Source organism: Limanda limanda, chromosome 23, assembly GCF_963576545.1.
Source record: "Limanda limanda chromosome 23, fLimLim1.1, whole genome shotgun sequence".
NCBI lineage: Eukaryota > Metazoa > Chordata > Actinopteri > Pleuronectiformes > Pleuronectidae > Limanda > Limanda limanda.
The window spans coordinates 5,914,267-5,928,443 of record NC_083658.1 but is presented as its reverse complement, the minus strand read 5'-3'; the positions used below and the strand labels follow the sequence as shown (position 1 = coordinate 5,928,443).

Below are 14,177 nucleotides of genomic sequence, written 5' to 3'. Positions count from 1 at the left end.
TGTAATAGAATACTACACATTTATGTACAGTACAACACCATCTAGTGCCACAGGTATGCTGTACTGTGTAGATAGATAGATAGATAGATAGATAGATAGATAGATAGATAGATAGATAGATAGATAGATAGATAGATAGATAGATAGATAGATAGATAGATAGATAGATAGATAGATAGATAGATAGATAGATAGATAGATGATCTACTGCCTACATTCTTTTCGCGTTAAGTCGATCAACCTTCTCATCTTTTCCGCTCTCCCTCCTCCTCAGCTGGTGATCAGGGTCCACATGTCGGACGAGAGCTCCAAGACCATGATGGTGGACGAGCGGCAGTCGGTCAGGCAGGTGCTGGACAGCCTGCTGGACAAGTCCCACTGTGGCTACAGCCCCGACTGGGCCCTGGTGGAAACCATCAACGAGCTCCAGATGGGTACGTCCACCGCTCCTGACTCATCTAAACATTGTTTATGGTTTGCTTCAGTCTGCACTGTTAGCATATGGACAACATTCTGCACGTAGAATAAGTGAATGTGCAGAGTGTGCCCTGTGCAACACTCCGCTCCATATACTGGAACACTTACTTCACATCATATGTGATATGTGTTAGTTTAAACCATATTGATATTGTTTATCATTTTATACAATAATATTGTCTTTTGCACACTCTGTCTACATATTATTACACTCATAGTATATTATATTATCTATTGTATAGTCAAAAACTTATATTACCTCTACTATATATCATATTATATCATACTCTTTGTATATTCTTTGTATATATAAGTCTATATACACATATTTATACATGTGTACATGTTATTATTAGTATTATATTTACTATTATTATTGTATATACTGTTGCTGCCATTATTTCTATATACTGCTATTATATTGGTATAATTACTATCATATATAAATATATATTATGTTATATTATATACTATATATACTGTACTATTTTTATATACTGTCTAACAATAACATTACCATCATATCATCAGTACTATTACCATCATCTTGCCACTGCACCTTATCTACCTATTTATCTTGTGTTTCTGTTTTTTATTCTGTCTTCCTCAATATTTTTTATTCTATTCTATTCTATTTTATTGTATTCAAATATACCGGCTGCTATGACGACTTAATTTCCCTTTGGGGATGAATAAAGCTATCTATCTATCTATCTATCTATCTATCTATCTATCTATCTATCTATCTATCTATCTATCTATCTATCTATCTATCTATCTATCTATCTATCTATCTATCTATCTATCTATCTATCTATCTATCTATCTATCTATCTATCTATCTATCTATCTATCTATGTAAACAATGTAGGTCACAAACATGCACTGTGGTGTAATCATGTGAGATCTTGGCACAGTCACTGTTTGTGACTTCAGGTTTACATTTAAAGGTTTATGCTCCACCCTGTAAACACAAATCCACAGCAGGAGGGAATTAAATGCACATTTGCAGATCAGCAAAAGAAAACTGCACATCTTGCATGTTATCTTCACTCTCTCTCTCTCTCTCTCTCTCTCCCTTTCTCTCAGAGCGTATTTTTGAGGATCACGAGAACCTGGTGGAGAACCTGTTGAACTGGACCCGGGACAGCCACAACAAACTGATGTTCATCGAGCGCATCGAGAAATACGCTCTGTTCAAAAACCCACAGGTGAGCGTCCGTTACGCTTCGGCTCACGCACACATCCGAGCGCGGGCCGATCATCTTCCCGGTGCACCCTCCGTAGCCGCTCTGCGCTCGGCGTGTAAATGCTGAAAGCTCATGTTTGGCACACACACACACACACACACACATTGTTTATGCATGCTCGGCGACTCACAGGGCCCACAGAGCCGGCGAGTGAGCAGGGGAGTGTGTTTGTGTCGGGGTTGGAAGTAGGTCAAAGCTCTAAAGCGAGTAAAGGTGAATTATTTATCTAACATAAGACGAGGTGAGCCACCGACTTAACACCGCCCCCCCCCCTTCTCTCCTCTCCTCTCCTCGACCTCTATTCACTTCACTGTTCTTCTCAAATCGTTTCCAGAACTATTTGCTGGGGCGGAAGGAGACATCCGAGATGGCAGACAGGAATAAAGAGGCTCTATTAGAGGTGAGGCTCAAAGGACAGCAAAGGGCTGAACAAGAGGATGAATCAGAAGACAAAACTTTAAAATCAATTCTTATTTTCCTCAGGAGTGTTTCTGCGGCGGCACGGTGTCTGTGCCGGAGATCGAGGGCATCCTGTGGCTGAAGGAGGACGGGAAGAAGTCGTGGAAGAAGCGTTACTTCCTCCTCAGGGCTTCTGGGATCTATTACGTCCCAAAGGGCAAAGCCAAGGTCAGTGAGACTTGGGATGGTTCACTGTCGGCACACAGTGATCCTACAACATAACGAAGTTGGAGAACAGAAATGTGGGTTAGGGTTATGAGAACCAGACTCGCACATTCTGCCCTGTGGTATTTCCTGTTTTGGGGCCTGATCACCGCACAGATCTGCTCTCCACGTGTGTTCTATTTTTAGCTTGGTCATCCTCTAAAGCCATTTTCACACTGCAACACTTTTTTGCACGGTTTTCCGTAACACCACATTAGCGGTAGCCGCATTACTCGAGGCCAGTGGTTAATTATTTTGATGCCTTATTTAAATTCTGTAATCTGAGTGAGCTGAAAAAGTAGGCTGAGCTCTACAGCACATTACAGCTCAGGCTCAAGCGTCTGAATAAATAAAAAAAAGATCCTCCTACTATAATAATTTAAAGCCAGTTTATAGCAATTCTTCAATTATTAATATGTCATCTTTTTCCACACATCTACTCAATCCAAACTTCTCTGTGCCTGAGCTTTCCTGGCTTCCCGGACAACATTCAGCTCCGGCCTCTTTCCTCTTTGTGATCTTCCATGTATCAATGTCTGATGTGTCTCCCTCTCCACAGGCCTCCAGAGACCTGGTGTGCTTCCTGCAGTTGGACCATGTGAACGTGTATTACGGCCAGGACTACCGCAGCAAATACAAGGCTCCCACTGACTACTGCCTGGCCCTCAAGGTGAAGCCATGTTGCTGCATCTACCTACCCCTGGGAAATATGTGTTAAAATCCTCCAAAGATCTGTTATCATCTGTACAATAACATATTTAACCGAATAGAAACTGCAGAATACTTTAGAGTTTAATACACGCAGCTGGTCTGTCGCATGTTCACACTTTGTCAGTGTCTCATCCTATGAATAGATTTAAAATACCGTACGTGTGAACGTGTGAAATGTTTGTCACGGTCCTAAGAGACTGATGAGAGCTTTTCACTGACATGGTCTGACAAGCAGCCTCCATACATCTACTGCTATTAGATAATACCTCAGTTTCTATCAGATTTGATTTGATTTCCATTTAATAAGTCAGAATTGCCTATTTTCATTATGAGGAGGATTGTTTTGTTTGAGGTAATCGTGGAGAGTAAAGTATTTATTTGTTGATTCTTTTCATTTTGCAGCATCCGCAAATCCAGAAGAAGTCGCAGTACATCAAGTACTTGTGCTGCGATGATGTCCGGACCCTGCACCAGTGGGTGAATGGAATCCGAATCGCCAAGGTAGGTCAAACCCTGAGTTCAGGTCCGGTTAGAGAAACAGAGAAATGATCGAACTTTCTTTTATTTAATTTCTCCTTGTCTCTGCGCGTTTGTGTTTGTGTGTAGTATGGAAAGCAGCTTTATGGGAATTACCAGGAAGCCATGAAGAGAACAGAGGCGGCCTACGATTGGTCGTCTCTCTCCACCTCCAGCATTCGATCAGGCTCCAGCTCTGCCAGCATACCTGGTTAGTACACTGCCAATTCCTCTCATTGATTTGAGTCTTAATATGTCTCATATTGTATTTCATATTACTTTCCATGTATCATTCTTTGTTTCTGAACTGAGGATTCACTTCCTCCTGTCGTTGTCCGTGCTTCCAGAGTCCCAGTCCAATCACTCAGGCCAGTCGGACAGCGGCGTGGACACAGGCTCCTCCCACGGCCGCTCCCAGAGTGTGGTGAGCTCCATTTTCTCTGAGGCCTGGAAGAGAGGGACCCAGATCGAGGAAAACACCAAAGTACGTTTTTCCTTCTTTCGAACACTTTCAAAAGCTTGTTTTTTGGAATTTCAAAATCGGACTCACTCCACCGTGCTGACTCACTCTCTCTCCTCAGCAGATCAGACACGAGTCGTCCAGAGGAGCCACGCTGCCGCACGCGTCCCACGGTCACCGGCATCACAGCCAGCACTCAGTGGACCACCTGGCCCTGACACCCCCCCCTCAGACTCATCCCCAGGCCCAAACCCCGCCCCCACCGCAGCCTCAGCACACACCAGTGCACCCCCACACACTGGTCCAACCACCACAGCAGCACCTGCCGCCTCAGTCTCCTCACCAGGTCCAGCAGCCTCCGCCCCAATCGCCTCAGCGCCCTCAGCCTCCAGCGCCTCCGTCTCCGCAGCAGCAGCAGCAGCAGCAGCAGCAGCAGCAGCACCACCACCACCCACAGGCCGTCAGTGGCTACTACGACATGCCCCCCCCACAGCAGCAGCAGCAGCCACAGGTCGTCAGTGACTACTACCACATGCCACCCACGCAGCAGCAGCAGCAGCCGCCGCCGCCACAGGCCGACAGTGGCTACCACCAAATGCCCCCCCCACAGCAGCAGCATCACCCACAGCAGCAACAGGCCGTCAGTGACTACCACCACATGCCCCCCCCACCGCAGCAGCATCACCCACAGCAGCAGCAGCAGGCCGTCAGTGACTACTACCACATGCCACCCACGCAGCAGCAGCAGCAGCCGCCGCCACAGGCCGTCATTGGCTACCATCAAATGCCCCCCCCACAGCAGCAACAGGCCGTCAGTGACTACTACCACATGCCCCCCCCACCCCCACAGCAGCAGCCACAGTCCGACAGTGGCTACCACCACATGCCACCCATGCAGCAGCAGCAGCAGCAGCAGCAGCAGTGGCAACAGCCCCAGGCCGTCAGTGACTACCTACACATGCCCCCCCCACCACAGCAGCAGCCTCCCGCTCCTCCGCCCCCACCTCCTCCTCCACCTCCACCCCCCCCTCCGCCCCCCCCGGTTCAGAGTGTGTCCCACCACTCTCCGGCCGTCACCATGTACAAGTTCAGCACCATCACCCGGCTGCAGAACCAGAACCAGAGCTCCTCCCACCACCGGCTGCCGGGTGCCCCCCCCCAGCAGGTCCCGAGACCACCTGCTGCTAAAGTCTCCATCAAACCCAACGTGAACCACATCGCTGCCAGGACTAATGTCCCGCCCCCCCCGCCGCCACCTCCTCCGCCCTCCATGCCCACCCCCGGGTCAGCGATGGCCTCCCTGAGGCTGGGCCCCCCCTGCCTGGCCCCCCCACCTGCCTTCATACCTCCGCCCCCGGCTCCTCCTCCTGCTCCACACACCAACGGTGTAGCCTTTCCTCCTCCACCCCCCCCTGCTCCTGCTCCCATGAGCCAGCCCGTGTACCCCGGTGGGCTGAAGCTGAGGGACCGGTTCCCCAGCCCCCCCCGGGACCTCCTGTCTCCCGGTGGAGACCTGGACGAGTCCCCACCTCCTGCCCCTGCTCCACCTCCTCCTCCTCCTCCTCCACCGCCCCCACCACCTCCTCCCCCTCCCCAGCAGTTCCCAGTGCCAGCTCAGTTTCCACCCCCCCCTCCTGCCCCACCCAAAACCTTCACCCCAGGTTTTCTCCCTCATGCTTCCCCCAAGCCCGTGTCCCCTGTCTGCCCTTTCCCTCCTGCCCCCCCCTCTGCCGCCTTAGGGGGCCCAGCGCCGCCACCACCTCCCCCCCCACCTTCATCCGGACCCTTCAAGAAGCAGTTCAGCCTCCATGCAGGGCACACCTCCAGCCCCCCCCCTCCGACTCTGCCCAAGCAGCACAGCCTCTCCAAACCACCCGTGTCCACGGGAGCCCCTCCCACCGTCTCTCTCGTGAAACAACTGGCCAGTCAGTTTCCCAGAGCCCCCCCCCAAGCAGCCAATCACACAGAGAGCCCCAAAGCCCCCCTGTCCCCACCTGCAGTCAAGACCAAACCAAGATGGCAGCCCGGGGGGGTCCAGCAGCTTCAGTCCCCCGAGTTCCCTCCTCCTCCTCCAGACAGCACCGCTGCTTTCCCTGCTGCCCCCCCTCCTCCTGCTCCTCCTGCTCCTCCTGCCCCCCCTCCGCCGCCTCCCCCAGCACCTGTTACTGGCCCGACTCCGCCCCCTCCTCCCCTCCCCCCGGGAAACCTGGACTCCATCATGAGGGCACCGTCTGGCTCCTCCCACTTTGGAGGCAAGAAAGCTCCTCCCACCCCGAACAGGAACTGCAGCGTGAAGTCCGACTCCCCCGGCTCCTATGAGGAGTCCAGGAGGAACCTGCTCAGTAAGTTTGCCCCCAAGAGCAGCACCCCCCCTTCATCCCCTTGTCCCACCAGTGGGTCTCCCTCTAAGGACCACTCAGCCGGACCCCGCGCCCCCCCGAAACCGGGCAAGCTCAACCTGGCCAACCTGCCCCTGGGCCTCCAGTCCAAAGTGAGCCAGGCGAAGCAGGCCGGCGGCGACTTCCCCTCCCCACCACCCGATTGTGCCTACTTCCCACCTCCCCCCCCATCCACAGACCTCTTCCCCCCTCCCCCCCCTCCTGGTGACACCCATAGCGGCGGGCCTCCGAGGGTTGCCGTGGTGAATCCTCAGCCCCAGGCTCCGCCTCCTCCGCCGCCCGTCTCCCTTGTCAGCAACTCAACATGGGGAAAGAGTTCCCTGAAAAAGACTCCTCCCCCCACACTTGTGCGGCGCGGTAACAACACCCCGGAGCCCCCCCCCCTCTCGCCGCCTCCGCCCACCTCCCCGAAGGGCAGCTCGGGCCAGCCCAACTTCCTGGACGATCTCCACCGGACACTGAAGCGAAAGTCGGTGGGACGGCAGGGGTCCCTCAACTCCGCCGGCCTCTCAGGCAAGTTGGAACCTGCCGGCACCATGGACGACATGGCGCTGCCGCCGCCCCCCCCCGAGCTGCTTCAGGACCAAGGGAAGCAAAGCAACGGAGGAAACGGCGGCTACATGTCCGGGAACATCTCAGGCTATGCAACGCTGCGACGAGGACCCCCGCCTGCACCCCCCAAGCGTGGTGACGGCACCAAACTGACTGGAGAGTGTTGAACTCCGGGATGAGGACGCTATGAAGACGGACGAACAGACAGTGAGAGAATATATTGAAGTGAACATTCATAAGTGAACCGGGAGCTAGATCCTGGATACCTTCTGTCCTCTTGGGACCACAATGATAAATGGATGACTGTGTATATATGAGAAACCCAAAACCCGACCGTGGTCAGTGAGTGTTTGCTAATTATTGCGGTTCCATTAACGTGCTCGGCGCTCCAGATCAGTGAGGTTTACAATATTGGGACAATTAAGACTGGAGCAGGTAAGTTTGAGGTCAGAGAAAAGTCTTTTTCTGCGATTGTCTAAACTCTCTGGAACACACTGTATTGCCCTGTATTGTAACCCCTCCCCCCCCCCGGCCACCCACTCGCTGTTCCGGTGCGCCAAGCAGATTTAAAACAAACACTCGTAAGTTTGTGCAAATGTTACTGGATCCAGGTCCGAGCCGAACCAAGTATCCGCTTATCCGCCATAAGTTTGTGCCACGTTACTGGAGACAAAAAAGGAAACAAAAAAAACCATCAGGATCATTGTGCTTTGGTACTGCATGGACCTCATGTAACAAGAAGCTGTAAAACATGAAGCTGTTCTGGTGTGTGTGCATGTGTGTGAGCGAGAGAGAGAGAGCGAGAGAGAGAGAGAGACTGAATATGCACACATGCATTGTGTGCATGCATGTGTGGTGGCGAAAACAGTGAAGTGTTGGGGAAGGCCTTTGTGAAGTGGTTTGCTTTTTTATATGAAATTATTTAATGATTGATAAATGGAAGGATTTTCTTTTCTTTTTTTTTTACAAGTCTGTCTTTTAACAGCTGGTCAACAAAGTCTAGAGGGGAAGAGAAAACAATTAGGCCGCGATGGAATGTACATGGAAGGCATATTTAAAAAAACTGTACGGATTATGAAACGCTAAAATCGTCAAAATGCAAATCAGAAGGAAGCCTTTTACCAAAAGTCTGGACTGTGCAACTGGAGACAAAACGTTTCATTTAATGCAAACTTATACTGGACTTGTGTAAATGGAGGGGGGGGGGGGGGGGGGAGGCCTGTTGTGGTGTTTTCTGTGTGAGTTTGTGAGCTCATCCTTCAGTTTGTGTACAGCCGCGGCCGCTGCTCTGTTGCTGCTGGTGCTCGCCGCCCGCCGTCTTAAAGAGAAAACTCCCAATCCAGGAAGTACAGATCGGATTCGGCCATTAGGAAACAGAAGCATTTGTCCGGTTGAAGAAGAGAGCGTTAATATCCGAGTCGCTTTAGACTGAATGATTTGTGTCTGTTTCCTCTTTGTGCCATTACTGCTTCAGCCCTTTTTGCACAGGCACTAAGGTCACCTCCTATGTTACCTACAGAGTGGATCATGAAGGGTTTTCATCTCTAGCCTTCATTGTTTTAAAGGGTGCTATGTTTTCCTTCAAGAAACTCGACATGTCCTCATGTGCCAGGTTGACATATCATTCGTATCTCACCGCATTTAAACTGGTTTTAAATTGGCTGCAGCTCGGAATCGCTTCGACACAATAACAGCTCCGAAGAGATCTCCTGTGTTTTTAATTTAACATTTGTCCCGGCTCAGCCACCGTTGTGCGACCGCCGCTCGAAGGCAGCGTACCGTTTCTTTCCCGAGTGTCATCGTCTTTGACAGGATTGTTTTGCTACAGTACAGTATGTAAGTTATTGATGTGCTGATGTGAACACGTGGGGTGGGGGGGTGGGGGTGGGGGAGGCCAAACCAAGTGAAGACAAGTGGTTGCAGAGAAGAGTCAAACGTGTCCTCTTGCATATAAACTGAAAAAAATCACAATATAAATGTTGGAATCAGACCTCAACCTGCGTCAGAGTCCTTTCTTCAAATCATTTACAGTTCCAGTACAAAGGTTTACATGGGAACAGTGTTTGTGGATCTCACACTCCCTCTAGTGGTTATTTCCTATATTACACCTAATATTTTAACAGCATTTTCGAGATTTACAGCCAAATGGAAAGAGTTAAACTATTGAGAGAGATGTTTGTCGATGTGCCACCGACTTATAAATCTAACTGGACAAATAACACAAACCATTATGGGATACATCTGTCTTTAATTCAGCACCGAAATGTTTCCCTGAGCAGAGCTGGCCCTTCACACCAGGAAGTTGCTGAAAGTGTCTCCTCGTACGGGATGCTCATCCGCCGTCTCTTCAGGAGGAGGAGGAGGAGGTGCAGAAGGAGCTGCAGAAGGAGCTGGGACTGGTCCAAAGACAGTTGGTTCACCGGTCAGTTAATCAGGTTGAATATCACTCGGGTGAAGGTGGACTGACAAGCTGACTGAACTATCCCACCACTTGTTTAAACAGTAACTCACTGTACTGCACCATCACTTGTTAAAACCCACCTCTGGTTTCAAATTGAGCGGTGAACTGGTGTCTCCTTCTTGAGGACTTCTGTGGAATCAAAGCACAGGAAATGTATCTAGTTATTAAACGGTTTATTTATGAAGGCTGATTTGATATTAAAAAAAACAGAAAAATCCTCCCTCCTTCCTTGTGTCTGTGTCCTCACCTCCTCACTGGACTCTGAGCTGGAGCTGGACTCGGAGCTGGAGCTGCTGTCCTTTCCACATCTCAGAGACGCCACCTGGGCCGAGGTGGGGAACACCCTCACCCGACTGGAGCAGGTGAACGAGGGCTGAAAGGAGAAGGGAGAATATCTTCACCTGCATCACAGCACAACGTTTTCAATTGACAAATCCTGTCCCGGGACGTTTGTGCCAATGTAAACAATGGGCTGCATCAGTCTGTCAACACGGGTCCTACCCAGAATCTAGATATCAGGCCTTCTGGTTGTGATCTGTTTTATTTGACATTAAAAACCTCACCACAAGGAATCCCTGTCTGAAGGGACACGTCTGCGGGTCGCTCCCGGACCCCCTCGCACACTGCGTCTCTTTAACGGTGAAAACCATCAGCAGGTCATCGGTGTTCAGGCCCAAAGGAACAACCTGTCGCACATGGGACATTTGACATGATCCTACAGGTCACACACAATTACCTAGTCTAAAAACCATCCACCAATTTAAAAAGTAAAAAAAAATATGTTGAAGATGCACTCTGACCTTTTTGACTGAGCTGCGGGTCGCCCTGTAGAGATGGCTGCCGTCATACACTGAGTTGAGTCCTGCCACAGCGGCTTTGAGGCCTCGGTTGGACCGCTCGGAGTTGTACCGCCGCCCGCCTGCAGGTTGTAAAACATGTAATGTAAAACGAAAATAGAAAGAAATAGCCGTAGTTGCTATATATCGTGGACGCCACTCACCTGAGGCTCCCAGAGTCTGCAGCAGGACCAGGAGGAGCACGAGTGACCTCATCTTGACTAGCATCAAATCACAGTTATCCTCTGTGCCTCCGTGACTTCCCTATAAATAGGTTCAACGTTTGTCCTACCTTCCATAACCCCCGTCAAAAACCCTCCCTCCCTCCAGCTTCCTCTACGTAACTGAACCTTTGCTCAGCACTATTGATCCCTCAGTGACGACCCATGTTCAAGGACTCACATCATGTTTGATAAACCATTTTCTGCCCCAGGGCTTTGGTTTGGTCGTCAACTTTCTATCCCTTAATCCAGATTGGAGTTAATTCACCAGCACAGCGATCGATTGCAATGACCGTTTCCTCCCTTCATCTTTATTTCAATTATCGATATCAAAAAGACTTCACATTTTGGGCATGTGGAGACTCTAACAACACAATTTGAATGTCTACACAACTCATTTGTTCTCCATTTATTCACCATATTAAATATTATACTCTTTGAAATCACTCTTTTACAAAAGCGGAGCTACTAACAGAGGATTGAATCCTGTAAAACAAGAGGTACAACTGTCATCTCACAGAAAAAGCTATTTACAAACAACTCGGACAGAACTGCAAATCGTAGCGGGAGGATTTGTATTCATCTCAAACAAAAGTCCTTCGGTGAAACGACGCCCCGAGTGCGGCAAAGGTGTCAAGTATCCCGTGAACACACGACAAAGAGCGAGTCCTCTCTCTCCTCATCGTTCCAGCGTTCCCATCAGCGGCTCCATCGCAGCCAGGAAGCAGGCGTCGAACTCCTGATCTGAGAAGCGAGCCACCGACTGGCGTGCGTTGCGTCGGAGCTCCAGCCGGCTGGCCGGGGTCATGGCCAGGATCCTCTCGATCGCCTCGGCGTAGCTGTCCTCGTCCTCGGCCAGGAAGCCCGTCTGGCCGCCCTCGAAAGGAACCACGATGTCCAGCTTGGGGCCGCCGGTCTTGTGGGCGAGAATGACCTTCCCTGCTGCCATACACTCCACAACGCCTAGAGGGGGAGGAGCAACATGTAGATGACCTTTTTTAATCATTTAAATAAGACAGTGTCAAAATAAGCTCAGTTAGATGAAGTACCTATTCCAAAGTGTTCGTTCCACATGGTGTGAAGTCCGATGGTGGCTCCGCCCATCTCGCTCTTCAGCTCCTGGAAGGTCACATTCAGCTTGAACTCCACCTGTTCGCCCACACCCAGCTCCTGGCACAGCCCCCTCAGCATGAGCACCCTGTCCTCGTCCTCCTGGTTCCTGCACCCGCCGACCAGAACCAGCTTCAGCGCCTCCCTGCCCCCCCCGCCCGCCCTCCTGCCGTCCAGCACCTTCTTGAAGGCTCGGATCTGCAGCCGGTGGTCCTTCTCGGGCCGGAACTGCCCGACGGAGACGATGGAGTGCTGCTTCCTGTCTCCGTCCTCCTCCAGCGGGATGTCCAGGAAGCCGCTGACGTCGCAGGGCGGGTAGACCACGTGGGTGCGGTTGGGCGCGCGCCACAGGGAGAGGATGTGGTCGAGGGTCCAGGAGGAGTTGACCATGATGAGGTCGCTGCAGGAGCCGGCCATGCCGTAGAGCAGGGCGAAGAGGCAGTAGTAGACCACCTTGAAGGCACTCAGGAACAGATTGTTGGTGACGTAGTCGGGGTTGTTGAACCTAGGACATTAATAGATTAATAGAATTGTTTGGTCTATATCATTCAAAAGGAGAAGGAAACGCCTTTACAGCTGCAATTACTTCTGATCACCAGCAGAGGGCAATAAAGGTAATTCTTGATGCCTTTTTGATTAGATAGATAGATAGATAGATAACTTTATTCATCCCCGAAGGGAAATTAAGTCGTCATAGCAGCCAGTATATTTGAATACAATAAAATACAATAAAATAGAATAAAATAAATCATATTGAGGTAGAAAGAATAAAAACAGAAACACAAGATAAATAGGTAGATAAGGTGCAGTGGCAAGATGATGGTAATAGTACTGATGATATGATAGTAATGTTATTGTTAGACAGTATATAAAAATAGTACAGTATATATAGTATATAATAAAACATAATATATATTTATATATGATAGTAATTATACCAATATAATAGCAGTATATAGTAATAATGGCAGCAACAGTATATATATATAATAATAATAGTAAATATAATAATAATAATAATGTATAAATAAAAAAAACTGTATTTTAAGAAATGCTTATTAGACTATAATATATAAAATACCTGGGGTTCCTCTCTCTCACTACAGACAGCATGTCAGTGCTGACGGTCGGGTAGTGAACGTAGCTCCCCACGCTGCAGCCTCCCAGGTAGCGAAACAGCGGCAGCGTGAAGGCGTAGCCCATGGAGTCGATGTAAAGGTCCGGGACGAACTCCGTCAGCGCCTCCCACCCGAGGAAGATGGAGCCCACGCTCTGCCCCAGCAGGGTGAAGTGAGGAAACAGGCCGGGCTCCACCAGCAGGCGGTGCCTCAGGAAAACAAAGTGAACCGGCCGCGGGAGCGCGATGTTGAAGCGGCGCACCGCCCCGTCCACGATCTGTGGGCCGGTCACCCCCTGGTCTCCTGTGTACACCACAATGTTGATGTCTGCATATCTGTGAAGATGAGGGTTAAAGAAAATAAAGAGTTCACATAAGGAAAAGGTATTTTAATGCCATTTAGTAATTGCAGAGGGAAAAAGGATGCATCAAAATCCCTCTTACCGGTTCTGAAGTGATCTGATGGCGCACCAGAGCACCCTCTCCCCCCCGCCGCCGGCGTTGCAGTACGGGTGGAAGAAGGCCACGGTGGGACGGTTGTCTCTCGCCCGCCGAGCGTTCCTGTTGCTCTGCAGCCAGAGACGTACGGCGAGCACCAGCAGCACCAGCACCGCGATCAGCAGCACACACAGGAACACCAGCGGCAGCAGCAACTTCCACAGCAAGCTGGAACACAAGGGGAGGAGGGGATGAGTGGAGGCAAAATAACAATTGTAATATCATTATTGTTATTATAATAAAAATGGCTTCAGCAGGAGGCTGTTCCAGAATCAGAATGAAATCTTCTTCTTAAAAATACCTTTGATGATTTGATGTATTCAATATGTTAATATGTTATGCAACTATAGAAGGATATTTGTACAGTCACAGAAGATGACTCAATACCAAATAAGGGAAGTGACATGAGCACTGACGAGGATCAGCTTTGAGTTTGAAATTCGTAGTTTTACAATTTTAACAAAGAAGACAGCCTGTTAATTCGTAGCTTAAGTTAGAAGTTACAACCAAGTTAGCTGAATAACCACAAGTAGTGATGTTATGCTACATCCGGAGCAGCAGCCTGCGCGCAACGATACACAACAAGCTAACTGCTAACTATTAACTTTCACATTTAACATTTGATTAATGCGTTTAAACACTTTTATAAGACAGTGAAAGTATCTTACCCGGTTAACTCGCACAGGCAGTGGACGAGCTGATCGTGGCCCGACATCTTGACAACACTCCACCAACAACACATCACCTTTGAACCCGTCACTTCCGGTCTGTTGTCGTCTCCACACCGTCACCCGCATTTATGTAGCGCCACCCAAAGGCGAGGAGGTCCAACTACACCCCAGTTTCCAGCTGTCAGAGCTAAACACAATTTAATAGATTAGTCTTCATTTATTACGATATTTTATG

General features: G+C 49.6%; 3 protein-coding genes across 4 annotated transcripts in view; 1 reads left to right on the top strand and 2 right to left on the bottom strand.

Moving 5' to 3' along the window:
- Positions 1-8,240, top strand: part of raph1b (Ras association (RalGDS/AF-6) and pleckstrin homology domains 1b) — a 37,678-nt gene extending 29,438 nt beyond the window's left edge. For both annotated transcript variants that reach the window (XM_061066741.1, XM_061066742.1), the window contains exons 10-18: positions 275-434; positions 1,567-1,688; positions 2,062-2,127; positions 2,211-2,354; positions 2,950-3,060; positions 3,504-3,602; positions 3,708-3,828; positions 3,965-4,101; positions 4,199-8,240. In XM_061066741.1, coding sequence (XP_060922724.1) covers positions 275-434; positions 1,567-1,688; positions 2,062-2,127; positions 2,211-2,354; positions 2,950-3,060; positions 3,504-3,602; positions 3,708-3,828; positions 3,965-4,101; positions 4,199-7,195 — 3,957 coding nt within the window. In that variant the 3' untranslated portion in view covers positions 7,196-8,240. The remainder of the gene's footprint in view (positions 1-274; positions 435-1,566; positions 1,689-2,061; positions 2,128-2,210; positions 2,355-2,949; positions 3,061-3,503; positions 3,603-3,707; positions 3,829-3,964; positions 4,102-4,198) is intronic.
- A 1,016-nt stretch (positions 8,241-9,256) lies between these two features.
- On the bottom strand, positions 9,257-10,620 carry spp2 (secreted phosphoprotein 2). The gene is made up of 6 exons (XM_061066743.1): positions 10,490-10,620; positions 10,290-10,408; positions 10,053-10,175; positions 9,737-9,862; positions 9,570-9,618; positions 9,257-9,424 (listed from the first exon to the last, which is right to left on the bottom strand). Exons 1-6 carry the CDS (start codon positions 10,551-10,553, stop codon positions 9,318-9,320), a joined length of 588 nt encoding a protein of 195 aa, XP_060922726.1. The 5' UTR covers positions 10,554-10,620; the 3' UTR covers positions 9,257-9,317.
- A 207-nt stretch (positions 10,621-10,827) lies between these two features.
- On the bottom strand, positions 10,828-14,148 carry alg11 (ALG11 alpha-1,2-mannosyltransferase). Its single transcript, XM_061066773.1, has 5 exons — positions 13,940-14,148; positions 13,218-13,439; positions 12,738-13,109; positions 11,596-12,161; positions 10,828-11,509 (listed from the first exon to the last, which is right to left on the bottom strand). Exons 1-5 carry the CDS (start codon positions 14,011-14,013, stop codon positions 11,226-11,228), a joined length of 1,518 nt encoding a protein of 505 aa, XP_060922756.1. The 5' UTR covers positions 14,014-14,148; the 3' UTR covers positions 10,828-11,225.
- Between the last annotated feature and the right edge of the window lie 29 nt (positions 14,149-14,177).

Excerpts from the sequence above, each read along its gene's own strand:
- spp2 (XM_061066743.1), bottom strand. The coding sequence starts at position 10,553 with ATGCTAGTCAAGATGAGGTCACTCGTGCTCCTCCTGGTCCTGCTGCAG. Across the intron at positions 10,409-10,489 it reads GCAGACTCTGGGAGCCTCAG|GCGGGCGGCGGTACAACTCC; the intron begins GTGAGTGGCGTC and ends TACAACCTGCAG. Across the intron at positions 9,619-9,736 it reads GCTCAGAGTCCAGTGAGGAG|AAGTCCTCAAGAAGGAGACA; the intron begins GTGAGGACACAG and ends TTGATTCCACAG.
- alg11 (XM_061066773.1), bottom strand. The coding sequence starts at position 14,013 with ATGTGTTGTTGGTGGAGTGTTGTCAAGATGTCGGGCCACGATCAGCTC. Across the intron at positions 12,162-12,737 it reads GTGAGAGAGAGGAACCCCAG|GTTCAACAACCCCGACTACG; the intron begins GTATTTTATATA and ends TTAATGTCCTAG. Across the intron at positions 11,510-11,595 it reads GAACGAACACTTTGGAATAG|GCGTTGTGGAGTGTATGGCA; the intron begins GTACTTCATCTA and ends CTCCCCCTCTAG.